Source organism: Camelina sativa, chromosome 6, assembly GCF_030686135.1.
Source record: "Camelina sativa cultivar CO46 ecotype springtype chromosome 6, ASM3068613v1".
Taxonomy (NCBI): Eukaryota; Viridiplantae; Streptophyta; class Magnoliopsida; order Brassicales; family Brassicaceae; genus Camelina; species Camelina sativa.
The window spans coordinates 19684025-19708191 of NC_141885.1; the positions used below are offsets into that span (position 1 = coordinate 19684025).

Consider the following 24167-nt stretch of genomic DNA (forward strand, 5'->3'; position numbering starts at 1 on the left):
TATCACTCTTGCCTCTTGGACATGGTGTTCTCATGCATATATCCAAATTCTCCTTCCATAAATTTCCATTTCCTAGCATTCACACATGCACATTTCCTATATTTAAAACGGGGTTATAACAACCATGGTATTAGCATCTTCTTGATCATAGTATTGATAGTTTCCTAGCATTCACTGTCTTAATGAATTCTTTATATCAAGATATAAGCAGTATTACGTACGCAACCAGACTTTTAGTAATAAAAGTCTTTTATTACGTTCAGTGTAACTAATGCGCCTCATGTGTAACAACACTGTACCTGAATATTTATCAATTATTGGATAGATATAGAACCCTAATACTATCAAGTATCAACTTATAACTCATTGCAGGCCCGTGCCAGCTCTTTTGGGACCTGAGGACATCACAGATCTTTTGATGTTAATTTTAATCAAGTAAATTGACACTAGAAAGGTTTTTTTTTCTTGTTGTCGAAGAATGGAACACCAAAGAGAATTGCTATGATTTAAACGCTCGTTACTCCCACAATCAAACATTTTCAGCTTAATTTGCTTGAAAAATGATTTTCGACCCCATGCAACTATATCACTAAAGACCGACCGCACTTACTAGTGCATACCGTCGAAGTACGACGGATTATGTGGTAGTGTGGTACCAAGTAGTAGTATGTGTTTTATCTTTGGTTTGCTTGCTTATCTTTGTTATCAATCAGGTCCCATATATGTTTACTTTAATCATTCACATATTTAAAATTAAAAAAGAAAAAACATAACCTTCCACAAAAATTCATAAGCTTCTTATAAATTGATTGGTTCTGGTTTGATAAGATTATAAGATATCCCTTTATGAAAATCCGCTTTATAAACGAGTGATATCAAGAGAAACGGTGTAAGCAGATATGACTTTTTGTTACTTTTTTTTGTTCCTCCCATGTGATTTACCCTACTTAACCTCACCTTTACGCTTCGCCTTTTGTCCTTTGCTCCATCATCCACAGAGTTAAAGGCTTTAGATGAGAACATTCTAATACGCTTTTGGATTCTCTTGTTTTTATTTATCTTCCTAGAAACTTAGTACCTATAATAATGTCCTTGTTTCTTAATATACTGGTCGAAGCCTAAAATGACTTTAAGCTATGTAACAAGGGCATAACCGCTTAGGATACTGAAGACCACCACAAATAAAGAAAATTGCTGATCGCATAGAATAGAACAGACACGGCAACTTGAAAACAAAAACAGTTTTTTCGATTTATATATAGCATGTGGGAGATGATGACGATGATATGTTATTATTAGTTCCTCCATGTACAAACATGAGCATGCGTTTTATGTGTTACCACACACAGATACAAAGCAAGCCAAACATCATGATGAACATTTAAAACCTCCACAAGCAACAACCCAAACGATGAGAATAAAGGAGAAAACAGCACCAGCCACCATCAGCTTCATCTGCAGACTCTGTAGCCACATCTTCCTTCTTAACTGCCTTCCTTGTCTCTGGAAGCTATCCGCCTGGAACTGTAGGTTCTCCGTTTTGTCAACCAGAAGTTCGATCTTCTCTCCTCTGTCCAGAACCTATGTTAAACAGCAACAAGAGAATCATCAAAACAAAGCCTGCATTCCCTCATCGTTTCATTCTCATAATCCACATCTTGTAACATATGTTGTTTCAGAGAAAAAGGACAAACCCATCTATTGGTGATGCTTCCAAAAATTCTGAACTAACTTTGTTTGGTTAAACCTTTCCCAGCACCAAAAAAACTAAATTTTCTTAAAAATTACTTTGCATTTACTTGTTTCTAACATTATTGACCTCAAACAAAAAGCAAATAGAAACATAATCTATAGCAAAAAGTGACAGATGATATATCGTCTTGCATCTGTGCTAGCACAACCCATTCCTTCCGATGATGAGAAGCAGGGGTTCATGCTACAATGATCCTATTATTAGAAATCCTCAGTAGATTCTTATGAAGATTTATATGAACCAAACCGGTCAAACGGGATAACATGGGTCTGAAAATCTACTCAAGCTGCATGCAATTTCTTACTTTCTAACAGGCCTAGATACTGAAGCCCAATATGTCACAGTTTTAAACGACGACAGGGATCTTGGCAAGAAAACACAGAGAGTAATCCGCAAACAATATAACTTATCAAATATAGGTTAATGAAAGAAATGGTTTTGAGAAAAGTAATTGATACTTTTATCAAGTAAAACTACTATTTTATTTGGTGTCAAATAGCTTTTGTAGAAGTAATGTGTTGTTCAATATCTTTCCTACAGTACTTTTCTATTGTTGCAAAATCATGTAGATATAAATGTTACCACCTTAATCTAAATTACAAGTTCGGCGTACAACTGTTAATTAAAAATGTCTCAGTTTGTTCATCTTTTCCTATAAACAACAAAGGCATACCTTCTCAATGTTGTCCATCATGATCCCCTTGACCTCAGTTATTTGGGTCTTCAACTTCGATAGTTTGCTCATCTCTTCTGGATGGGTCATACAATACTGCATATGCTCCTTGAGTATAGGCCTATCAGAGAGAAAAGAAAGATTTCAGAACATGGTTGCAGTGCTAAAAAAAATGACTTAATATCAGATAGTTATGGATATAGACAAACCCGAACTCCCTGTCAAGATTGTATGCAATGCTAAACCGATCTCCAAACAAATCCTCATCTTCGTCATCATCTGCAAGAGGATGTCGCTCATCGTTCTTTATACTCGCCTCATACCGCTTGTTAAAGTCTTCCTTGACCCGTTCAAGGAACACGAAAGGTACACTTCTTCCGGTGGATTCATCAGCAACCACAAGAAACACTACATATATACACACAATCACAGTGCATCATCAAACCAGAAGATTAAAAGAGCTTAAAAGTCTTCAACTAACTAACAAGCATCGAATAGGGAAACATACCAAAACCATTGTCAATAAGGAAATTAAAGGTGTGACCATCGCAAGAGTAAGTGTACTTGCTGCTATTAGTGGGCAGCTTCTGGAGACATTGAACAGCTAAGGTGCTGAAGTTGCCAGAGTAAGGAGTATGCTCCGCTAGAACAACAGTTCCTTTAGCAACGAAGCTATAAATCAAACCCTTTTGACTCATTTTTTATAGGAACTCGTGAAGCCAAGAAGTCAACCAAAAACCACAATCAGATCTGAAATACAAAACCAAACACGGAATCATAATCCAGAAACGTAATGGGAAAAACAATTCAAGTATTATTATAGATCACTATGTAAATCCAGATAAAAACCCTAAAAAACCCAGATAAGGGAACTAAAGATCGCAACATCGGGAGAGCAATTAATTACTGATGAGCGATCCAAAATTGAGAAAGAGTACCACCGAAGAAGAGAAACAATTACGAATTCGGAAAACGTGTTCTGATGCTTCGATTTAGGTTGAAAAAAATCGACGCAAATTACAAAGATCGGTGGTATTTTAGTCCCGGAAGAGAGAAGCATAGAGATTGAAGGAGAAATCAAACAAGCATACATAGCAGCAGAACAAAGATGGAACGTAGAGAGAGAGAGAGAGAGAGAGAGAGAGAGAGAGAGAGTACCTTGAGAGGCTTGGTTGGCTTGGTGATGAAGGATTAGGCTCAAATTCTCAGGAATTGCTAGAGAGAGAGAGAGAGAGATGTGCTAATATCAGAAGATGATGATGATGAAAATGGCATTATTTAATTTTAATGCTCTGATTAATTCTCTTAATCACAAAAGCTTACGTTCGTTAATCATACTTTTTGGTTTGATTGTTTCCGGTTTCGGTTTACGAAAGTAGCGAGTTATCTGAAACTATCATCAATATCTATTTCGCCTCGGTTTGGTTTAGCTATTTCCGGTTTGATTTCGTTTCATATTGCTTTTAAAAATATATCTTATGATGTGTGAATTCATCAAATCTTGAATTTGTTAAATCCGCAAATCCCAACTGCGAATTGATGAAAACGTACACGCAAAAAAAAGTTGAAAATCTAAACGATAATGTTTTAATAGCAAATACTTTTTCCAATCCAAAAGATGCAAAGTATTAGATGAACCAAAAACTGAAAAAAGGAGCAAAGTTTGGAGTAAAGTAGCAGCACAACAAACTGGAAAACACACCAAAAACACACAGTGACTGCACTACACTGCTTTCAAAAAGTAATCCCAAACTGTTTTTAGACAATCTTTCAGCATGTCTGAAACACACTTCCTCTCCACATTTTCCTCCTGAAAATTTGTAAACATAACTATTTTGTCACTTTTGGCTCTACATCACTACAATTCTAGAAGCATATGGTTATGTTTTTTTCCTAAAACGTTACCTTTAGTAGAATAGAGCTTACGGCTTTTAATTTAAGATCCACTTCCCTTGTGGTTCCTCCAACTCCAGTTCTGAAATCATACCGATCAGCCTTTGTGGTTCGAAGCTTCATAGTTCGGTTTCCGTATGTAGTTGTTACGGTATGCCAAACGCCACAAACGTTGTATCGATCCGCACTAGAAGATTTCCCAAGAGGCCACTTTAACCCACCTTTCACATTTGGATCTATCACCGCTGAATCCGTCAATTCTTTAAGATTCTTAATCTCATTCTCCTGGTTACAATCAAAGATATCCATGTTTCACACATTTTCAAACTATACCACTTTATTTAATATTCTTGGATACTATGTATGGAATAGATAGATAAAAGTAAAAACTCACAGAGAGATTGGTTAATGTCCTTTTTGAGTCAACCATCAACCTCAAGTCAAGATCTTGATCAAGGCATGAGACGTCAAGAATTAAGTGCTCAAAACATTAAGATCAGCCTAATGAACAAGAAAACGGAAGTTTCATAATCATGTCTGAAAGTACTGAAAATGTGGAAAGAGAGAAGAGGGACGAACTTGCCTTGTACATATTAAGTCGTTTATGTTGATTGTCCACCTTACATCTACAGTCGATGGTTACATCAGGACGAGTGTTGTCTAATACCTGAAAAACCAAACCTCAAAACTTTCAAATAATGAAACCAGAGAGAGACGTACATTATACTAAATCTTAACAAAGAGAAACAGAACAACGAAAGAACCACACCTTCACGAGATACAACTCCTTGGTCTTTTCAACACAAAATCCCATATCAGGTACACCTCCATACTCAATGTTTACCACATAAGACTTTGGGACATTTGTTTGGAAAGATTTCTTCAATTTATTCAATGTCCTCACTTCAACCAACGGACCATCTCTTACGGTTTCTGATGATCCATATAATTAAGTGTTTGTGCTAGGTTGCATTTTTGATCTAGGCTCACTGCACCAATTTGATAAGGTCGAAACGGTAAAAGTAAAACTACATTAGTCAAATTATTAAATAACCATGGCATGCACAAGACAAAAACTAACCGTACACCATATAAGAAAAATTGAGGAAAGAGTCTTTTACCTATGGAACAAAACTTTCCCAAATCGAGCGATCAGTCTGAGATTGACTTTGACATCCTCAGATCCATAACGTAGCAGCATCTTCTTTGCCCTACCAAACCCTAATATAAGATCATCCTCCACCTTCGCTGCTACCCATAACCATGGATTTTCCGGTTTTATGTAATCGCTCTTCGTTAAGATTACCAGAGACTTTTCTTCTGTGTCTCTCCTCCATTCTGAAGAAACGGGCACAAGTTGGAAGCTGTCGTCGCCATTTGAACTAACGAGAAGCAATCTTGAAATCCAATCGTCCGCGTAGATTATTGTTCTATCACTATTTCCGAGGGTTTTATTGGGTTTTGTTGGAACAGGGGATGCTCTCACTGCAACGTTTTCATGTCGTTTATGTGGTGGAACGTAAGACATCTCTGTAAATAATGATATGATACGAGATATATTAAACCTTTATTCCAAACGAGAAAACAAGTCTCTGAGCAACGAGTAGTAAGAGAAGAAGAAACGAAATCATACCTTTTTATCACTTATCAGCCCAATAAGCTGTTTATACTAACAAGTCACAAGAAGAGGGAAACTGAAAAGACGAGACGAGACGAGACGGTTCGGTCTCTTTAATTATCACTAGCTATCTTTCTTTACTCTTGGAAATGTACAAAATATTTCATTTTTTTTTTAATTTCCCAATTTTTCATATCAAGAATAAACCTATAAAGAAAATGAAAGTCTAGTGAGAACATTTTCATCTTATGAGTCTTGATATTTTGGAAACTCTCTTAGACAGTATATTCTTTTGAAAAAGGCTAGGGAACTTTTGAACAATTAAAATAGTTTGTTTTCTTTTGTAAAACCAAAACATGTTCATATTAGATTCTACAGTTTGCTTGCCAACAACAACAAAAAAAAAAGATTCTACAGTTTTAAATATAGAAATCAAATTGTTGACCGGAGATATATCTATAGGAATGCAACATAAAAATATATATTGAATTCAAAATCTTAAGGAAGACAAGGAAATCTGAAACCCAAACGATAATATTTGATTTAAACTATAATCCAAAAGATATGTGAATATTCCCACAAAATATAGATGAGCCAAAATCTGAAAAAAGCAACAAAGTTTGGAGCAAGTAGGAACAAAAACTGAAAGGGAAACACAAGAGAAACAAAGTGACAACACTATATTTCTTTCAAAAAGTAATACCAAACTGATTTCAGACAATCTTTCAGCATGTCTGAAACACATTTCTTCTCCACATTTTCCTCCTGAAATTGTAAACATACTAACTATTGTCACTTGTTGACCATCACTATAATTAGAAGAACATGTCTTAAAAAAATTAGAGGAAGATCTTACCTTTATTAGTATAGTACTCAAAGCTTTTAATTTGATATTCACTTCCCTTGAGGTACCTCCAATTCCAGTACGGAAATCATATCGATCAGCCTCTCGAATTTGAAGCCTCAGAGTCTGGTTTCTGTACGTAGTAGTCACAGTATGCCAAATACCACAAACCCTATATCGATCCGCGCAAGAATTTTGCCCAAGCGGCCACCTTAATCCACCTTTCACAGTTGGATCTATCGCCGCTGAATCAGTCAATTCTTTAAGACTCTTAATCTCATTCTCCTGGATACAATCAAAGAGGCATATCACATCTTAACATATACACTTGCTTAATATCCTTCATCTCATTTTCTTGGATATACTAAGTATGGAATATACATAGCCAACTCACAGAGAGATTAGTTAATGTCCCTTTTGAGTCAACTAGCAACCTCATGTCAAGATCTTGATCAAGGCATGAGACGTCAAGATTTAAGTGCCTCAAAGCATTAAGCTCAGCCTGAATAAAAAATAAACAAAAGCTTCAATATGATTCTCTGAAAATGTGGCAAGAGAGAAGACGAAAAAGCCTTACCTTGTAAAAATTGAGTCGTTTACGTTGTTGGTCCACCATACATTTACAGGAGATGGTTATATCAGGACGAGTGATGTCTGATACCTAGTTATGAAAACCAGAAACCAAGCCTAAAAAATCTTTAAAACTAAATTATAAACACAAATCATGAATCTTACAAAACAAATATTAAACCACCTTCACATGATACAACTCCTTGGGTTCTTCAACACAGAATCCCATATTGTGTACTACTCCATAGCCAATGTTCTCGAAATAAGACTTTGGGACATTTGTATGAAACGTTTTCTTCAAATTTTCCAGTATGCATTGAGATAACGGACCATCTGTTAGACTTAGAACTTCTGATGAACTAACACTGCATCAATTTGATAAGATTGGAACTGGTAAACTCGTTTATTCGACATAGCAAAAAAAAAAAAGACTCAGTTAACGAGAAAATGCCCAAACCATAGTCCCTAACTCCTTATGCCTAAAATGATGTTTAACATGATATATAGCTCTGTAGCTAACCGACTCAACTATAGATTCCAAGTTGTCAACACATTACATTAATGCTCTTAGACCAACACAAGTCTTAGTACTAACCAACCATGTAAAACAGAGTTAGTTGTGGGTGTGTGTGTCTGAGAAAGTAAATGGAATAAAAATTAAGGAAAAGTAAAAAGTTGTGTTACCCATGGAAAACAACTTTTCCAAATCGAGCGATCAGTCTGGGTTTGACATCCTCTGATCCGTAACGTAGCAACGTCTTCTTTGCCCTATCAAATCCCATTATAAGATCATCTTCCACCTTCTCTGTTACCCACAACCATGGAGTTTCCAGTTTTCCAATCTCACTCTTGGCTAAGATTACCAAAGACTTTTCTTTAGCGTCTTTCCTCCATAATGAAGAAACAGGCACAAGTTGAAAGTTGTTGTCCTCTGATTCTGAACAAACAAGAAACCATCTAGAAATGCAATCCTTCGCGTATATGATCTTTGTATTAGCACTCGCGAGGTTTTTATTAAGCTTCGGACGTAGAGAAGGTAGAACAGAGGATGCTCTCATTCCTACATTTTCATGCCGTTTATGTGGTGGTACGTAAGACATATTCTCTGAATAAAAAAAACATATACAAGAAAAAATTAAACCTTAATTGCCAAAACAAAAAGCATGTGTCCGAGCCACGAGTATGAGAAGAAGTAACAAAAAAAGCATACCTTTTTAACAGCTCAAGTACCTGTTTAGATACTCACATGAAGAACAAGGATCACAGAAGAGGAAACAGAAAAGGCGCAGTGTTAACTGAAGTGGAAGAGACGTGACGGTTTGGTTTACTTATCAGTAGCACTTTAGTCTTCGAAATGTGCATATTATTAAAATTAACATATCATGATGACTCATAAAGTCTAATTAGAACAGTTTTATTTTATGGTTAAAAAAATCTCTTTTCTTCTATAAAATTTATATGAAAAAATTTGTAGCAAAAGTGTTGGTTGTATACTATGCAATTCAAATACTGAACTCATTATTCTACTCGTAACCACTAGAAAAAACAAAAAGAAAATAAATTAAAAAATAATGTAAAATAAATTAAACAATTTTTTGAGTAATGAAAAAAAATTATGCAGAGGAGAAGGAACAAAATAATAACTGGTAATCAAACAATGACAATATCTTTTAAATTTATATTAAATATTAAATAAATCAGATTTCAATGAAAAATACTAAGATTACTTTTGATTTTTAATGTGTATATAATGAATTTTACATTTGATTTTAAAACAAAATTTGTGAATCGAATATATATATTTCGTATTAAATACTAGCTATTAAAAATTAACCTAAAAATAAAAAAATCAAGAGTAATTTAAAATATTTTTAGTTTTTGTATAAACACCTCTTAACTTTATTTTACTATGCATACAATTTTCAAATAAAGCTTTAGAATTAATGTAACATGAAATTCATATCAAAAATAGTTTATCAAATACTTATCTAGATCATTGTTTAGGTAGTATGAAATCTAACTAGTATTGTTAGAAAATATAAACAACATAAACCAAAATTCAAGTAATTATTTTTAATTGATCTCTACGGTAAAAATGTTTTGAAAATTTGTTGATCAAATGTTTTTATTTGTCAGCCCAAAATTTACCTTAGTTTCTTAAAAAAAACCAGCTTTTTTTTGTTCTAATCAAAAATTTTATCTACTACAAAAAGATACATTAAATGTACGTTACATGTCAACTATAACGATTATTTTGTATTTTCTAGATTATATATTAAATATATATATTTGGACCGTTTTAAACGACTATCAACGTTCGTGCGTCTACTTCGATCATATGTAAAGCTAAATGATAAAAAGTAGATCGTTTAACTTTACATATGTTTTAATTATATAATTTATACTAAGCTTTTAGATCGGTACGTGCTAGTAATTTGACAATTTTTGTACTTTCTTTATTTTAATTAAACATTAAATACGTTAAGCTTCTAGATCGGTACGTGTTAGTAATATGACAATTTTTTTACTTTATATATTTTAATTAAGCATTTTATACAATTATTTTTTAGATCAATATGAGCTAATCATTTGACAATTTTTTTTTTACTTTTTATGTTCTAATTAGGTATCTTATACGATAAGCAATATATCGACACTTATTAATCATCCAAAGATTTGTTTCTAAACACTGGATACATCCCAGTTACAGCATAATACAGCTCACTCGAGATACGTTATAACTAATATGAAGTGTTTGAGGAAAATATTGACGAATATGAAAATAAACAGATTTATAATTTTAATAGGTAAAATCAGCACATTGACAACTCATACACACAAATTTAAAAGTAGAAAAAATTATTCAACTTTATTTTTTTGCGAAATTTGTTTCATTTATAGAAATAAACCAAAACATATTTATTTTTAATTGCACAAAATTGAATGTAGAATTAAAATTGTTGACCAAAAAAATTATAGTATTGAATGAAAAAAATTAAGATATTTTTTCATTCCAACTTTATTCGCCCCCCCCCCCCAATATTAGAAAAAGAAAAAATAAATCAATAATTCCAAAACATAAAACGTACAAAAAGATTAATAATAAAAAAACGTATTTAAATAATAAAAAAACGTATAGAAATAAAAAAATATAAAATACAAAAAAAAAAAAAAAAGAGAGAGAGACAGCGTGGAGAGTAAAGCTATTGGTAGCATGGCTGCAACAGAAGGCCAAGTGTTTGGTTTTACAATTTTATTTTAACTCGTAGTGTTAATTAACCCAATTAGCCCTTTCCTCCTTCAGGGTTTATTTAACTTCCCCTTTCTCCTTTCTCGTTTCCTCTCTTTTCTTTTTTCTTAAACCACTCTCTCTTGTTCTTCCTCCTGAACCCATAAAAAAAAAAATCACACTCCAAATTGTTGTTTGCTGATTTTTTTTTTTCTCTCAAGAGTTTGTTTTAAATGAAGAGGCGCTTAACGAGTACGAATTCTTCTTCTTCTTCTCCATCTTCCTCTGTTTCTTCTTCAACTACTACTTCATCTCCTATTCAATCGGAGACTCCACGGCCTAAACGAGCCAACAAGAGGGCTAAGAAGCCTTCTCCTTCTGGTGATAAACCAAATAACCCGACAAGCCCTGCTTCCACCAGACGCAGCTCTATCTACAGAGGAGTCACTAGGTTTTTGGTCTAATTAAACGATTTGTTTTTTTTTTTCTCTTCAGATTGGATTTGTTTTTTTTTTCTTCTGAAACTGCATTTGTGATATATTGCATGTTTGATTGTGTGATTGTATAGACATAGATGGACTGGGAGATTCGAGGCTCATCTTTGGGACAAAAGCTCTTGGAATTCGATTCAGAACAAGAAAGGCAAACAAGGTTTGGTTTGGGTTTTGCTTATTAAAACTCTTTGTTCTGTTTTGATAAAGATCTGATTTTTTTTTGAACTGATAAAGTTTGATTCTTTTATTTTGTTGATGTTTGATCTCAACTTCGTCACTGCCCCATCTGCAATTTCTTCCTCTACTCATCAGTTTATCTGGGTATGTTGCTCTAATTCTCTTAAACCATAGATCAGTTTTTGGGTTTTACCAAATTGAAAAAAAAAAAAAGAGAGAGGGGGTGGATTTGGTCAGAAGAAGAATCTCAACTGCTTCACCCGTAATTGCAGGAGCATATGACAGCGAAGAAGCAGCAGCACATACGTACGATCTGGCTGCTCTCAAGTACTGGGGACCCGACACCATCTTGAATTTTCCGGTAAACCAAACAAATTAATCAGATTGATGATGCATGTTGTTATAAGTAGTGTGGTTTGAATATCTAGTCGATCTTGGTGGTGGTGTTTTAATTAAATTTGTTTATGGGGGAGACAAAGCAGGCAGAGACGTATACAAAGGAGTTGGAAGAAATGCAGAGAGTGACAAAGGAAGAATATTTGGCTTCTCTCCGCCGCCAGAGCAGTGGTTTCTCTAGAGGCGTCTCTAAATATCGCGGCGTCGCTAGGTTCCTTTTTTCTTCTTTTTCTCTTTTCTTTTTAATTATGGAATTTATTAACCAAAACGAGAAATATATTTTTCTTTTCTCAATAAGAGAATTATTAATAGGAAAATATGTTTATGACTTTTTTTTTTTAAATCATGAGGATTTGCTTTTAGAATATTCTCTCTTTTTAAAACCTTTTTTTTTTTTTAAATCATAATTAAGTTTTTGTTTGAGTACTTTCCTGCATATTGTTAAAAAATGTGATTCGGTTTTTGAGAAATGTTTGTTTTGTTTATTCAACTTTTATTTTTGTAAAAACTAAATAAAGTTTTATGATTATGTTACAGGCATCACCATAACGGAAGATGGGAGGCTCGGATTGGAAGAGTTTTTGGAAACAAGTACTTGTACCTCGGCACCTACAGTACGTACCTCCTTTCCCTTTTCCCCTAATCTTTTTTATTTTATTTTATTTTATAAAATATTTTCAGATTTTTTTAAAATGGTTTGCATAATCGACTATTTTATTTATAAACTACCGGACATAACGGATCATTTAGTTGATACTTTTAAAAATTATTAGTCTGGTTCTTTTCTCTGTTATGCCTTCTCGAATAGTATGATTTTTGTAAGTATAAAATAGAGTGTGATAATGTTTGAACTGTGGGTTTAAGACTTTGTTTAGTTAGACTTAGAGTGTAACTGATAGACAATTAGAATAATATAATGGCAAGGCAGTGGGGTTTGAATTACACAAACACACACTACTGACTCACGTGAGCCGAGAGTTTTGACATCATGTCCCTTCAGCTCACCCTAATTGATTTTTTTTTTTTGAACTTTAATCAATTCAACTTTTGTTTTATAACTTTTTTTAATTACCTGATCTCTGCATAATTACCTTTTAAATTCTGCATTTTTTGTGGATCCGATACTCTGAATACAAAAATTGAGAACTCTGCACAAGGAATATTAACAACTCTTTTGCTGAGTAAAGTAATATCAACACTTTTTAAATTTGTTTTGCTGACTCCTTACCGGGTCCGCAGATTAGTACGTGACCTAATCTTCAACAAATCTCGTATTAGTATTTTTGAAATTTTCTTTTTTGTTTTTTCCTAGAATTCGGATTCAGATTTTGCAAGAATATAGGTGCTTAGGCAGTGTTCTATAACAAGGACACATATCATTCTTATTTTATACAAAACAAAAGAAAATATTTTTATTGTTTTGAAAAAGAGAGTAGTCAAAAGTATAGATGTGAAACTGCTGTATAAGAATAATAATGTAAGTTACAAGTGTAGAGGCGCGTGTAGCGCGTAGGTCACGTGATAACACGCTCACTTCATAAAATGACAAAATAGTTCAGAGAGGGGTTAGGACCAAACCCGAGGTCGATCTGGTTTGCTCTTGTCTTTTTTTTTTTTTTTCATAAGTTTCTTATTTAAATTGGTTTAAAGAGTTGAGACTGTTCTCAGTAGGAGTCACGAGCCCTCACGTGCATCTCTCTCTCTCAAGTCTCAACCATATCTTTCATCTTGTCCTCCGAACAAAATCTGGGTCTTCTTTATTATCTTCTTTTTTTTTTTTTTTTTATAATAATTGTCTTTCTCTACCTTCTACTTTAGAAAGCTACCTAACTTACAACTTAATAGTAATATGAGTTCTAATTAGAGCTTAGAGTGTTGACACACTAGGTAGGTGTTTATTTTATTGTTAAGTAATTTAGTTATCGTACGTTCGTGTATTATACTATTATACAAAAATATTATTGGAATTAGTTTAAGTTACAAGTTTGGACTCTTTTAGTGTAGTAGAGCGGCGCAGTGGAGGAGAAATGGTCTCATACACGCCTCACACAAATCGTGTAACCCTAGTTGTCCCTACGAAACACGTCACTCAATTCTTGTATTGATTTTTTTTTCTTTTGTCTTTTTATTAGGTATCATAAATTCTTAACTTTTTTAAATGTTGAAACGACAAAAAAATGAAACACTTCTTTTAACACTTGTTTGGGCTTATTTGGTTGTAGCACTTGCCAAGTATGTGAGAAAGATAACACTGTCTCAGTTTACATTGTCTTAATTTAGAAGTTCTTTACTTATAATGTTTGCTAATTTATTGGTTTTACAGATACGCAGGAGGAAGCTGCAGCGGCTTATGACATGGCAGCTATAGAGTATCGAGGTGCCAACGCGGTTACTAATTTCGACATTAGTAATTACATCGACCGGTTAAAGAAGAAAGGTGTTTACCCGTTCCCTGTGAGCCAAGCTAACCATCAAGAAGAGGCTATTCTTGCTGAAGCCAAACAAGAGATTGAAGCTAAAGAAGAACCTACAGAAGAAGTGAAACAACAGTACGTGGAAGAGCCACCACAACAAGTACAGAAAGAAGAGAAAGCAGAGCAGCAAGGAGAAGAGTTTGTGGCATACAAAGAAGAAGAGGCGGCGGTGGTCAATTGCTGCATAGACTCTTCAGCCATAATGGGAATGAATCGTTGTTCGGACGACAATGAGCTGGCTTGGAACTTCTGTATGATGGATTCAGGGTTTGCTCCGTTCTTGACGGATCAAAATCTCCCTAATGAGAATCCCATCGAGTATCCCGAGCTTTTCAACGAGTTAGCATTTGAGGAGAACATTGACTTCATGTTCGAGGAAGGGAAGAACGAGTACTTGGGGTTGGGAAATCTGGATTGTTGCGATGTTGTTGTGGTGGGAAGAGAGAGCCCAACTTCTTCGTCTTCTCCGTTGTCTTGCTTTTCTACTGACTCTGCTTCATCATCAACAACAACAACCTCTGTTTCTTGTAACTATTCTGTCTGAGAGAGCTATGTATTCTAGTTTGAATTTCTGCTTCTTCTTGTTCTATCTTCTTATGTTGAGTTCTGCTAGGGTTTGTATTTTCATTTCAGGGCTTGTTCGTTGGTTCTGAATAATCAATGTATTTGCCCCTTTTCTAGCTCCCTTTTCTTTTCTAATGTTACAATTAGTGAAGGTAAGTAAAAATCCAAAACAAATAGTAAAACGAAACAGAGAAGTGGATGAAGTTTGCTTGACTTTTCGGTTGTATGCAACCAAAGACAAAAATGAGGCTAAGTAAGAGGCCTATCAATTTTTCAGGAATCTATGCAAAATGAAAGAGTTTCAAAGAATCTAAGACTATTAGAAGGTTTCAAAGGTACTTGGAGTGGAAAATATGGGTCTCCACTGTTTTATTTTGGCTCGGAATACATGTTTATAGATTGTTTTTGCTTTTTAATTTTGTAAAAGCAGTTCTGATAAAATTGACATTGAAATCACAAAAAAAAATGGAAAGTCGCAGGAGTGTTTATCTTGCTCATTTGATTCTTTAGATAATACAGAGTAGGATGTGGAGCATAAATAAGCAGATGGTTCATATAATAATATGATACATGATAAAAGTCTTGAAAACATTTCACCCACAATAAGTCTAAGCAGCAAGCTACTGATCACACAGTACATATTTTTTAAGGCTTTAAAATACATAACTAAGAAACATGACAGTTTAAGGTTTTAGCAGCACCAGTCTTATGCTTTTAAGTAGCTTATATTAATTAGATAGATAGTGATAGCACCGGCAATCTAGCTTTTCAAAACCTTTAATTATTCAAGAAGGTGGAAGGTAATGATGTCAGAGGCAGAAGGTGCATGAAGGGCATGGTTGGGGTAATGGTGGTGATGGTTCTGGTGGTAACGAAGTGCGTAAGCACGCGACCCTTCGATTTGATATCCAAGAACTGAGTCGTAATCTCCTCCATTGTCTACTAGTCCATAGTGAGGATCTTCGGCTCTTAGTTCCTAAATTCACCAAAACATTTTAATAATCCATATTCCAAATAACTAAGTCTAACACTGTTAAATTCGAAATGACATGACATGTCTGATATAGAACACATAAGAATGACTGGTCAATCTACACTACATTTTTTCCATTCGGTAGTATTTTGATTAGAAGAATCAAGAGAAAACATAATAGTGACTGGTCAATCTACACTACATTTCTATCCTTTTAATCATTGGCTACATGCATGTATATAGTATGCATAAAAACAACATGTAAGGGAAACAAAAAGAGATATTACCAGCTCATGTATGAGATTCTTTTGTATGTCTTGTTGACTTTTGTTCTGCAAATGTGTAAACCACAAGAGAAACTATTAAAATACCGAACTTATTATGCGATCACCATATTATATGCTTAGTGTTACCTTTATCCATTTGCTTAAACACAAAAACGGGATAATTTTCTTAGAAAAGTGTTATCAACGAGTAAGTGTGTAACACAAAATTGTTGAGACAAATAATATGCTAAAATGGGAAAGTGAGTGGACAGAAGATGTGACCTTTTTCTTGGTGGTCTCGATCTGGTTTCCAAGGGATTTAATCTGCACAATTAACATAAATTAATTAAAAATCGCTTACATATATTATCCAACAGTACACAAAATGTTTCCTTTTAAAACACAACAACAAAAGCCATTTTATCTATAGTTAAACTCAAAAACTAATGTGTGAGTATATATGAATAATTAAAACCCTAGCTAGATATGAGCAAAATCAATAGAAGTAAGAACCTTGCGCTCACGAACGAGTTTGAAAGTGTTTTCCATTTCATCCTCAAGACGACGCAACTCGTGATAATCAAGTTCCTCCAAACACTCACCGAGCCTCTGCCTACAATTTGTACAAATTATATATCAAAAATTTTTAATTTGTGTTTGCAATTCAAAGTTATGTTTTAAGTGACATAGATGAGATCAAGTGAGAGAAACAAATACTTGATCTGAGTCCGGAGATTTCTATTTGTCTCCAACAGTTTCCTCTTGGTTTCTTGCATTCTCTGCCACAAATACATCACAAATTTTACCAACCATACAAAAAAAAAAAAACATATCAAGAACAAGAAGAAGGATCTAAGAGGGAACATAACCTCATATTGAGTGCTCCAAACATCGACATCAGAAATTGATTGGTACAGATCTACGATCTCCTTTGTTCTATAGCCACCAAAATCACCCAAAAGAAAGAAGTCGTTAATTAATTAGAAGATAACAAAGCAGTTTAGTAGTTTAAATTAAGAGTGGGGTAATTATAAGAGAGATCCGTGTATGTACGTGGTGTTAGGGCTGATATACTCATGAAGCTTGTTGGAGCTAGAGAACATGATAATCGAAACCCTAGCATCACACAAAACCGTGAGCTCATGTGCTTTCTTGAACAAACCATTTCTTCTCTTCGAATACGTCACTTGTCTGTTCGTCTGGTTCTCTATCCTCTTGATCTGGATCTTTCCTCTCGCCATATTCTTCTTTTTTTTCTTCTCTACTTTTGTCTTAAATCTTTTGCTGAAGAGATTTGGTGGAGAGAGGACAAAGAGATATAATAAGAAGAAAGAAATGAAATAGAACTTTTTCAAAAAAAAAAGAAATGAAATAGAAAGAGAGAGATAGAGTTGAAGAAGTAAAGGGTCCACTTGAGTTACTATAAATAGAAAGTATTGCCGAATCCATGAAAGGAGATTTCAGAAGTTGATGAAAACTAAGTGATAAATTTGCCTATTGTGTAAAGTGGTTTTTTATTAATTACAAGACACTGCTTAAATCAACGGACATCGATGGTTGTCTAGATTACAAGACACTGCTTAAATCAATTGTCACTAGGTGTGAAAGAGAGAGGGGACCAAAGCTATCAACTGGTTTAGTTTGCTTTCCGTCCATTTTATTAACGGAGCACCGTCAGTTTCGACCCTATATAGTGTTTACAACGGTGACATGCACAACGGCGTTTGTAAACGTCAAATCAGTGCAGGTGGATTTGGTTAGCTTTTTGGGCTTACCCTAAAGTAAACGAAAGTGTTTAGTTTAGGTATGAACCAAGTTTTTATTTTGTTGTTAAAAGCCAAGTGTCTACTTCTGTTTGTTGATTTGGGACAATTAAATTTTCTTTACTTCTTTATTTGATTTAATGTCACTTCCAATATAACTCAAATATGTTTCCCATATGATTACAATAATTAAGTAAAAGATCCTGGTTGTTCAAAAAAAAAAAAAAGTAAAAGATCCATGGAAGAAATAAACCCTATGATAAAAAGGCAGAAAAGCCATTGCGCACCATAAAATATCAAACACATTACTGTAGGTCACAACGCTACTATAACTAAAATATGTAACTCTAAAATAGAAAGTAAGATGAACGAGATATATGAGATCTTTTCTTGATCAATACATTGTGGTAAAAATAGCCACGATGACGCTATTTTTTTTGTTTCGATGAGTTAGTGTCGTTTTGGGACTTAATTGGCCTGCAACAGAGACTGTTTTTAGTCATCATCAAGTTTTGATTCGAGCAATGCAAGTCAGTGTGACTGGAAGGTCATACTCAATCCCTTACACGCGGAAGACGAGAACAATCATTCTTCGCTTAAAGTACAAGTAGTTCAGTTACAATAGACTTGTATTTTCATTTCAGCGCTTTTAAAACTGGGTCAACTATGCATAATGCGGAACCAAAGATGTAAATAAAAGATCTACAAGACATGTCCCTATGGTTATTGGTTAAGGTACATTACACAAGAGATACATCATTCATCTACACAACCAACACACGCACTCTTGTTCTGGTCTCAGTTCACTTTCCCTGTTCTCGTCAGGTACTCTTTCATGCGACTTTGGTTTGTTTCAAATATGAAAGGCATTCCCCTTATCTGCGCAGAACCATGTCTCAGGACTTAAGAAAGGAACTATTATTTTTATGTATGTAATGATCATAAAAAAGTATCTAGGATCGAACCTCCACTAGACAATCAGATTTGAGGATTAAACTCTGTCCAGGATCTACTTCCTTCTCGTTTACTGAAATTGGATACTTTCCCAGATTCTTCATATGAAACGACCCGTCATCACCAAGCCGTATGATCGCCTGCATTCAACAACCAAAAGAGAGAAAAAAAAACAACAACAAGGTGGTCACAGATCATGGGTTGTTCCTTTTCTCATACAACTCTAACACTTAAATATACAAATAAAAAGCATCTACTATTGACCAACCTGTCGTCGAGATATTTTGCTACCTCGCTTTTCTCTTCCCAAGTCAATGTCCACCGCGAGGTCTTCTGTTGATCTACCCACCAAAACCTGTGCCAGGAAAAAAGAACCCCGATGTAAACAAGTGCTACTATAATTTCTCACGAAGCTTCTCTCAAGTCATACAAGGAAAATACTTATATCAATAGGATAATAATACCTCAGGCTTCTTGATGTAGTGTTTTGAATATCTACCATATAAAACAGCGAATGCACCACGGGAAGCAATGGCTCTTTGCATATATGAGTAAGCAGCCTGCTCAAGTCTTATGATTGTTCTTTTCATGTCCTGGCTCTGATACTTGGAAACTGCAAGTGAAAACATATGACGGAATCACAAACAAGCCTTAAACCTAGTATAACATCTCTTGCACTACCCATGGAAATAGGTTCCCTACATATCTGTCAGTATTTATGGCTTGTAATGAACTTCGTGAGCCAAATGCTGATTACTGATTCACGTACTAAAAGCTTTCTTTTTTCCAAAAATGTAGATAGATACAAAAAGCAAACATGAGTTCCACTGAACGAGAAGGGATGCTCAATTACCTTCGAGATCAAAATTATCTTGGTCCTCAGGTTCCAAGTCCATGTCAAGTATCTGAAATCAAAAGGGTGTTATCGATTAGCTGTTATTGTTTCATGGAACCATAGCATCAAGAATAAAGATAATTACCATAGCCTCAATGTCAGAATAATTCGGCAAGTCCTCATCACTCTCACAAACATGCGTGTCTGCTTCTGCTGGAGTAATCTCCAGCACAGGGTCTGGAATCTCTATCAAACCACCATCAGTATCTTTAGCATGTGACGCTTCATTAATAGGTGGTACATCGTTTTCCTCTTTACAGGTTTCAGTATCCTTGTCCGGGTAGCTCTCATGACTATCAAATCCAACAAAGAGTGTTCCACCAGCAATTTCTTTCTTTTCATCTATTGCACCGGTACCAGCTGAAAGCAGAGTAGTAGAGCCTGCCTGTGCAGAAGCTACACAAGTAGAACCACCAGGAGCAACAGTATTCTGTAACTCAGTACTAGTCGATGCCCTGGTTTTGCTACCTTGACTTGATTGGCCCTTCAATGGCTTTCCTTGAGTAGACCCCTGTGAACGTCCTGAGTTTTTCTTTTGGGTCTGGAGTGAATGCCCTTCAGTTTTTTCCTTACTGGCGGAAATGTCTCTGACACATGTAGTTATTGGATTATTGGTATCTTTAAAGTTCCGCCTGGCTAACGAAGAAACTGACATTGGATGGGAGTTGTTGGATACGAAAATGTCATCATTACACGGAACCTCAATATCCTCTTGGTTTAATAAACAGCAGATTACACCCTCAACAATCTCAGGATGAGGATCTACAGAGTCAGACACAGTTTTGCATTCCACTAAGCTCATTTCAGTTGTACCATCTAGCTCAAGCATCACATGATCATCCAGAGTTGCACCTCCTGAATTGGTTGGCGCGGTCGAAGGTTCTTGCTCGGTGGAGTTAGGCAAAGCCTCGCAATTTGTATCATTTGTCGAGTTCACCAACAGTGAGCTAAGACCATCATAATACGACTTGTCAACTTCTTTGCCATCTACTTCCATGAACGATTCAGGGTCTTCTTCAAAAAGAGAAGTAGAAAGCTGTGCCAGGAAATCAGTACTAGCCGTTGTGGTTTTCACCTCATGAGCAGTAGTATTCTCCAGTTGCTGCTTGGAATCTTGATAAACCGCATCACATCCTGAAGGGCCTGCATGTTCAGTAAATGTGAGATTTTCTCCTCCTCCTACATAAGGAATGTCTCCCTGTAAATGATCTTCCGACACAACATGAGTTGTCACGCAACCGCCTTCAGCCAAGATTTCTGGAAACGCGTTGTGGATGATATCCATGTGAGAGTCTTCAAGACCAAGATGTGTTGCATCACCATTATCCATGAAATGGCTATCATTTGGTGGAACGAGAAAACCAAGATCCAAGGAATTGAATGGCTCAGTTCGAAACTTCTTCCGTAAGGAATGATAAGTATGTCTGAGCCTTTCAGCATTTCTCTTCCTAGACGAACTTTTGATTTCTTTTGAATACCCACTTCTACCGAACTTTGTAGGAAAATTAGGGTTAGTACGTTCAAGCTCAGTCATCCGGAAAGCCGCCTCTGCAGAAACAACTGGATCATAAAGCAATGCATGCCATCTATCTTGCAGTTCTTTGATAGAAAATCTTCTAGAAAACTGCACAGCACCTTTAGCAAGCGATTCCAAAGAAGCACCGGCCTGCAAATAAATGAAGGATTCCAGTTCACGTTACTACTCGAACACCAGACAAGCTGAATGAAGAAACATAAAACGCATGCTCTAACCCTCTATTGAGATAAAAATCCATGGCTGAATCCAACAATGGGACAGACATGTGACCAAACTCAATGAAATGGGAACTCACCTCAATGGCATTCTTTAGAAGCAGGTCGTCTTCTGGTATCCACGGAACTACCTGAGCAAGAGCCCCCATGTACACAGCTCAAACAAACCTTCACTTCTCTTAGGAGTGGTCTAAGAGATGGTGACAGTACACAAAACCTAATCAAAAAGAAAATCAAAATCAGTGGACGAAAAGGGAAGTAATAAACACTTTGACATTGGAATGGAGTTATGGCAGCATCCAACCACAATTAACGGAGTTGATTCAACTTTGGTTCTATCTAGGGGAGAAGGACATAAGACGAAGCTATCGTTTGGTCTACCAAACACTTAATGGGCTCCTCTTCCTCACCTTAAATCTATTATAGTAATCTAAAAGCATTCTAGGTTTCGTAGTTGTTAAAGAGATGAGATGGGGGTTATAGAATACCTTGAATCAGCCAAGAAAGATGATGGTTTGTCAAGCTCGGGAACAACAACAACAAGAGTGAGGTTCAACAGCCTAGAAACAGTAACCATGTCACAAAACTGAAACAACGAGTATCAGGATTTGGAAATAAGACTAATTAAAATAAGGCAAAGATCGAAAGAGTGTGATTAAGCAAAAAGTGACGAACCACGATTCGCAGTTGATTTAGTACGCCATTACAAGTTAGAATTCCATTATTGTTATGTTCTGCAAGGAAAAATCAATTATAATACTCACAAGCTCCAAAGAAGACGCAAACTAACAATCAATTCGAAATTCTCACAAATTTGGTATCACAAAATCAATGTATAACAGAGCGAGAGGGAGAACAACACTAAGCCTCAAAATAGAGAATTTAGAAAATCCCAAGAAGAAAGGAACTGACTTGATGGAAGAAGAGGTGGCGGCGGTAATCAACTGGCTCGAATTGAAGAGAAAAAAGAAAATCTGAAACCCTATTTTTTTAGTATCTGACTGTCTCCGTCGTCCGGAGGCGAGAGTGTGTAAGAAGAAGAAGATAATAAACAAACGACACCGTTTTGAGGTCTCTACTCGCCTATTTGATTTCTTATTTGTTGTTTACTTGATTTTGATTTCTTATTTGTTGTTTACTTGATTTTGATTTCTTCTTGCCCCGAGAAATTGGAACTGAAAGGTAGTAGTAATAGTAGGAAGATCACTCTGTTTAATTTATGTAATTACCTTTTAATGAATTTACATAAAAATAAAATTAAAGACCACAATGTCTATTGGCATTGGGATATCTAATTTTTAACAATTTTTTTTGTTAGTTTCTATTTTAAGTATACCTCTAGGCAATGACTATATATATATGTACGATTTACCCAAAATGCATTAAAAACCTGTTTAAAATTAACATTGAAATTTAAACTAATTTTAGCTAGGGTTTTTATTTTTTAAAATAATATATGTAGATAAACATAAAATAATATTCTGATGAGATCCTACGTATTTTCCTTGTGGAATTTGGATTGAAGACGTCAATGTTTTTTTAAGGATTGAAGTACGTGGCTATATGTAAATCTTAGGGAAAATATATATACGTGTTTATTTTTTTTTTTACCTCATATGTATGTTTATTGATAGGTAGTAGATACATATATAGATATAATAGATTTAAGTAGAGAATATTAGATTTGATGCATAAGTAGAGAATATTGACATAATATATGCTAGCTAAACAATAGGAAAATATCCTTTCTCCTAATATTCCTCTTCAAGTTCGAGCGTGTAAATCGAGAACGTCCAACTTGGACCGTAGATAGTGAAACTGATCACGACCTAGCGCCTTAGTAAAGATATCAGCTGGTTGTTCATGAGTGTTGACATAAGTTGTAGCAATAGTTTTAGAAACAACCTCATCGCGAATGAAGTGACAGTCACTTTCATTGTGTTTCGTACGCTCATGAAACACCGAATTAGCCGCGTATGCATAGCCGCTTCATTATCACAATACAACCGCATAGATTGAGGATGCATGATGCCAAGAAATCCGAGAATCTCCTTGAGCCACAAAAGTTCCGTACAAGTCATGACCATAGCTCGATATTCAGCTTCTGCCGAGGATAGAGACACACATTTTTGTTTCTTAGTCTTCCAAATGAGAGGAAAGCCACCAAGTATAACCATATTACCAGTGAGAGAACGACGAGTAATCGAACATGTATTGGAGTCAGAATCACAATAGGCATTAATCTGAAGAGAAGACTTAGAAGAAAGCATGATCCCTTGTCTTAGGGATGATTTTAAGTAACGAACCACATTAAGAGCAGAGTCCCAATGATCCATAAGAGGAGTTTGCATAAAATGGGCTAGAATATTCACCGCATAACTCACCTCAGGCTGAGTATGTGTAAGATACACTAGTCGCCCAACAAGATGAAAATATTGATCAGGTTCCGAGAACGGTTTACTCTTGGACGACAATAACTTATGATTCTGTTCTAACGGAGTATCAGCAGGTTGAGCACCCGAGAGGCCACATTCGTCAATAATATCAAGATAGTATTTTCGTTGAGAAAGAAAAATACCATCAGGTCCACGAGCCACTTCGAAACCAAGAAAGTACTTCAAGGCACCAAGATCCTTCATCTTGAAACAATGACTCAAATATGCTTTAAAAGACATGATAACCGTAGATTTATTACCAGAGACGATCAAATCATCCACATAAACAAGGACATGAAGAACATTAGAACCATGAGTGTAAGAGAAGAGAGAGGTGTCTTTATGAGAATGAACAAAACCATAGTCAAGAAGAGCAGTAGATAGCTTGGAGAACCAACATCGTGGAGCCTGTCGGACACCATAAATAGACTTCTTGAGCTTACA

The 24167-nt window shown here is 35.3% G+C and overlaps 6 protein-coding genes across 15 annotated transcripts; 1 reads left to right on the forward strand and 5 right to left on the reverse strand.

Moving 5' to 3' along the window:
* Positions 1–1226: 1226 nt before the first annotated feature.
* Positions 1227–3913, reverse strand: LOC104791701 (vesicle-associated membrane protein 727). Of its 2 annotated transcripts, none has more exons than XM_010517649.2 (5): positions 3585–3913; positions 2935–3176; positions 2636–2834; positions 2427–2547; positions 1227–1581 (listed from the first exon to the last, which is right to left on the reverse strand). In XM_010517649.2, exons 2-5 carry the CDS (start codon positions 3122–3124, stop codon positions 1369–1371), a joined length of 723 nt encoding a protein of 240 aa, XP_010515951.2. In that variant the 5' UTR covers positions 3125–3176; positions 3585–3913; the 3' UTR covers positions 1227–1368. The 2 variants fall into 2 exon arrangements, with proteins under 2 accessions (XP_010515951.2, XP_087309500.1); XM_087453374.1 differs by having other exon boundaries at positions 3365–3596.
* Positions 3914–4043: 130 nt separating this feature from the next.
* On the reverse strand, positions 4044–5939 carry LOC104699120 (uncharacterized). Its single transcript, XM_010414464.3, has 6 exons — positions 5450–5939; positions 5089–5242; positions 4903–4986; positions 4714–4800; positions 4332–4604; positions 4044–4236 (listed from the first exon to the last, which is right to left on the reverse strand). The coding sequence occupies exons 1-6, from the start codon at positions 5845–5847 to the stop codon at positions 4150–4152; spliced, it is 1083 nt and encodes a 360-aa protein (XP_010412766.1). The 5' UTR covers positions 5848–5939; the 3' UTR covers positions 4044–4149.
* Positions 5940–6453: 514 nt separating this feature from the next.
* On the reverse strand, positions 6454–8663 carry LOC104791702 (uncharacterized). 2 transcript variants are annotated; one of them, XM_010517650.3, is made up of 7 exons: positions 8562–8663; positions 8036–8456; positions 7536–7716; positions 7359–7442; positions 7176–7283; positions 6794–7066; positions 6454–6702 (listed from the first exon to the last, which is right to left on the reverse strand). In XM_010517650.3, exons 2-7 carry the CDS (start codon positions 8449–8451, stop codon positions 6616–6618), a joined length of 1149 nt encoding a protein of 382 aa, XP_010515952.1. In that variant the 5' UTR covers positions 8452–8456; positions 8562–8663; the 3' UTR covers positions 6454–6615. The 2 variants fall into 2 exon arrangements, with proteins under 2 accessions (XP_010515952.1, XP_019102349.1); XM_019246804.2 differs by lacking the exon at positions 8562–8663 and having other exon boundaries at positions 8036–8535.
* Positions 8664–10541: 1878 nt separating this feature from the next.
* LOC104791703 (ethylene-responsive transcription factor WRI1) lies at positions 10542–14801 on the forward strand. 5 transcript variants are annotated; one of them, XM_010517653.3, is made up of 7 exons: positions 10656–11031; positions 11149–11231; positions 11387–11395; positions 11524–11612; positions 11731–11858; positions 12185–12261; positions 13971–14801. In XM_010517653.3, exons 1-7 carry the CDS (start codon positions 10814–10816, stop codon positions 14663–14665), a joined length of 1299 nt encoding a protein of 432 aa, XP_010515955.1. In that variant the 5' UTR covers positions 10656–10813; the 3' UTR covers positions 14666–14801. The 5 variants fall into 5 exon arrangements, with proteins under 5 accessions (XP_087309503.1, XP_087309502.1, XP_010515955.1 ...); XM_010517654.3 differs by having other exon boundaries at positions 11734–11858; XM_087453377.1 differs by lacking the exon at positions 11387–11395 and having other exon boundaries at positions 10542–11031; positions 11149–11242; positions 11734–11858.
* Positions 14802–15212: 411 nt separating this feature from the next.
* AP3 (K-box region and MADS-box transcription factor family protein) lies at positions 15213–17410 on the reverse strand. Its single transcript, XM_010517656.3, has 7 exons — positions 16978–17410; positions 16794–16860; positions 16642–16703; positions 16438–16537; positions 16207–16248; positions 15946–15990; positions 15213–15661 (listed from the first exon to the last, which is right to left on the reverse strand). The coding sequence occupies exons 1-7, from the start codon at positions 17163–17165 to the stop codon at positions 15467–15469; spliced, it is 699 nt and encodes a 232-aa protein (XP_010515958.1). The 5' UTR covers positions 17166–17410; the 3' UTR covers positions 15213–15466.
* Positions 17411–18261: 851 nt separating this feature from the next.
* On the reverse strand, positions 18262–22475 carry EMB1967 (Forkhead-associated (FHA) domain-containing protein). Of its 4 annotated transcripts, none has more exons than XM_087453379.1 (11): positions 22201–22412; positions 21964–22022; positions 21777–21874; positions 21369–21505; positions 21172–21202; positions 19622–21084; positions 19495–19546; positions 19106–19254; positions 18910–18996; positions 18653–18781; positions 18262–18566 (listed from the first exon to the last, which is right to left on the reverse strand). In XM_087453379.1, the coding sequence occupies exons 4-11, from the start codon at positions 21435–21437 to the stop codon at positions 18486–18488; spliced, it is 2061 nt and encodes a 686-aa protein (XP_087309505.1). In that variant the 5' UTR covers positions 21438–21505; positions 21777–21874; positions 21964–22022; positions 22201–22412; the 3' UTR covers positions 18262–18485. The 4 variants fall into 4 exon arrangements, with proteins under 4 accessions (XP_087309505.1, XP_087309506.1, XP_010515960.2 ...); XM_087453380.1 differs by having other exon boundaries at positions 21777–21848; positions 22201–22400; XM_010517658.3 differs by having other exon boundaries at positions 19622–21202; positions 21777–21848; positions 22201–22475.
* Between the last annotated feature and the right edge of the window lie 1692 nt (positions 22476–24167).

Coding starts and splice junctions, on each gene's coding strand:
- LOC104791701 (XM_010517649.2), bottom strand. CDS start 3,124: ATGAGTCAAAAGGGTTTGATTTATAGCTTCGTTGCTAAAGGAACTGTT. Junction 2,835..2,934: donor CCTTATTGACAATGGTTTTG/GTATGTTTCCCT, acceptor GTATATATGTAG/TGTTTCTTGTGGTTGCTGAT. Junction 2,548..2,635: donor AATCTTGACAGGGAGTTCGG/GTTTGTCTATAT, acceptor TCTCTCTGATAG/GCCTATACTCAAGGAGCATA.
- LOC104699120 (XM_010414464.3), bottom strand. CDS start 5,847: ATGTCTTACGTTCCACCACATAAACGACATGAAAACGTTGCAGTGAGA. Junction 4,605..4,713: donor GGACATTAACCAATCTCTCT/GTGAGTTTTTAC, acceptor GATTGTAACCAG/GAGAATGAGATTAAGAATCT. Junction 4,237..4,331: donor TAAGCTCTATTCTACTAAAG/GTAACGTTTTAG, acceptor ACAAATTTTCAG/GAGGAAAATGTGGAGAGGAA.
- LOC104791702 (XM_010517650.3), bottom strand. CDS start 8,451: ATGTCTTACGTACCACCACATAAACGGCATGAAAATGTAGGAATGAGA. Junction 7,717..8,035: donor GGAAAAGTTGTTTTCCATGG/GTAACACAACTT, acceptor AAATTGATGCAG/TGTTAGTTCATCAGAAGTTC. Junction 7,443..7,535: donor AGGAGTTGTATCATGTGAAG/GTGGTTTAATAT, acceptor TTTCATAACTAG/GTATCAGACATCACTCGTCC.
- LOC104791703 (XM_010517653.3), top strand. CDS start 10,814: ATGAAGAGGCGCTTAACGAGTACGAATTCTTCTTCTTCTTCTCCATCT. Junction 11,032..11,148: donor ATCTACAGAGGAGTCACTAG/GTTTTTGGTCTA, acceptor GTGATTGTATAG/ACATAGATGGACTGGGAGAT. Junction 12,262..13,970: donor CTTGTACCTCGGCACCTACA/GTACGTACCTCC, acceptor TTGGTTTTACAG/ATACGCAGGAGGAAGCTGCA.
- AP3 (XM_010517656.3), bottom strand. CDS start 17,165: ATGGCGAGAGGAAAGATCCAGATCAAGAGGATAGAGAACCAGACGAAC. Junction 16,538..16,641: donor AATCTCCGGACTCAGATCAA/GTATTTGTTTCT, acceptor TACAAATTGTAG/GCAGAGGCTCGGTGAGTGTT. Junction 15,662..15,945: donor AGAATCTCATACATGAGCTG/GTAATATCTCTT, acceptor TGGTGAATTTAG/GAACTAAGAGCCGAAGATCC.
- EMB1967 (XM_010517658.3), bottom strand. CDS start 21,437: ATGGGGGCTCTTGCTCAGGTAGTTCCGTGGATACCAGAAGACGACCTG. Junction 21,203..21,368: donor TTCTAAAGAATGCCATTGAG/GTGAGTTCCCAT, acceptor ATTTATTTGCAG/GCCGGTGCTTCTTTGGAATC. Junction 19,255..19,494: donor AGATAATTTTGATCTCGAAG/GTAATTGAGCAT, acceptor TTTCACTTGCAG/TTTCCAAGTATCAGAGCCAG.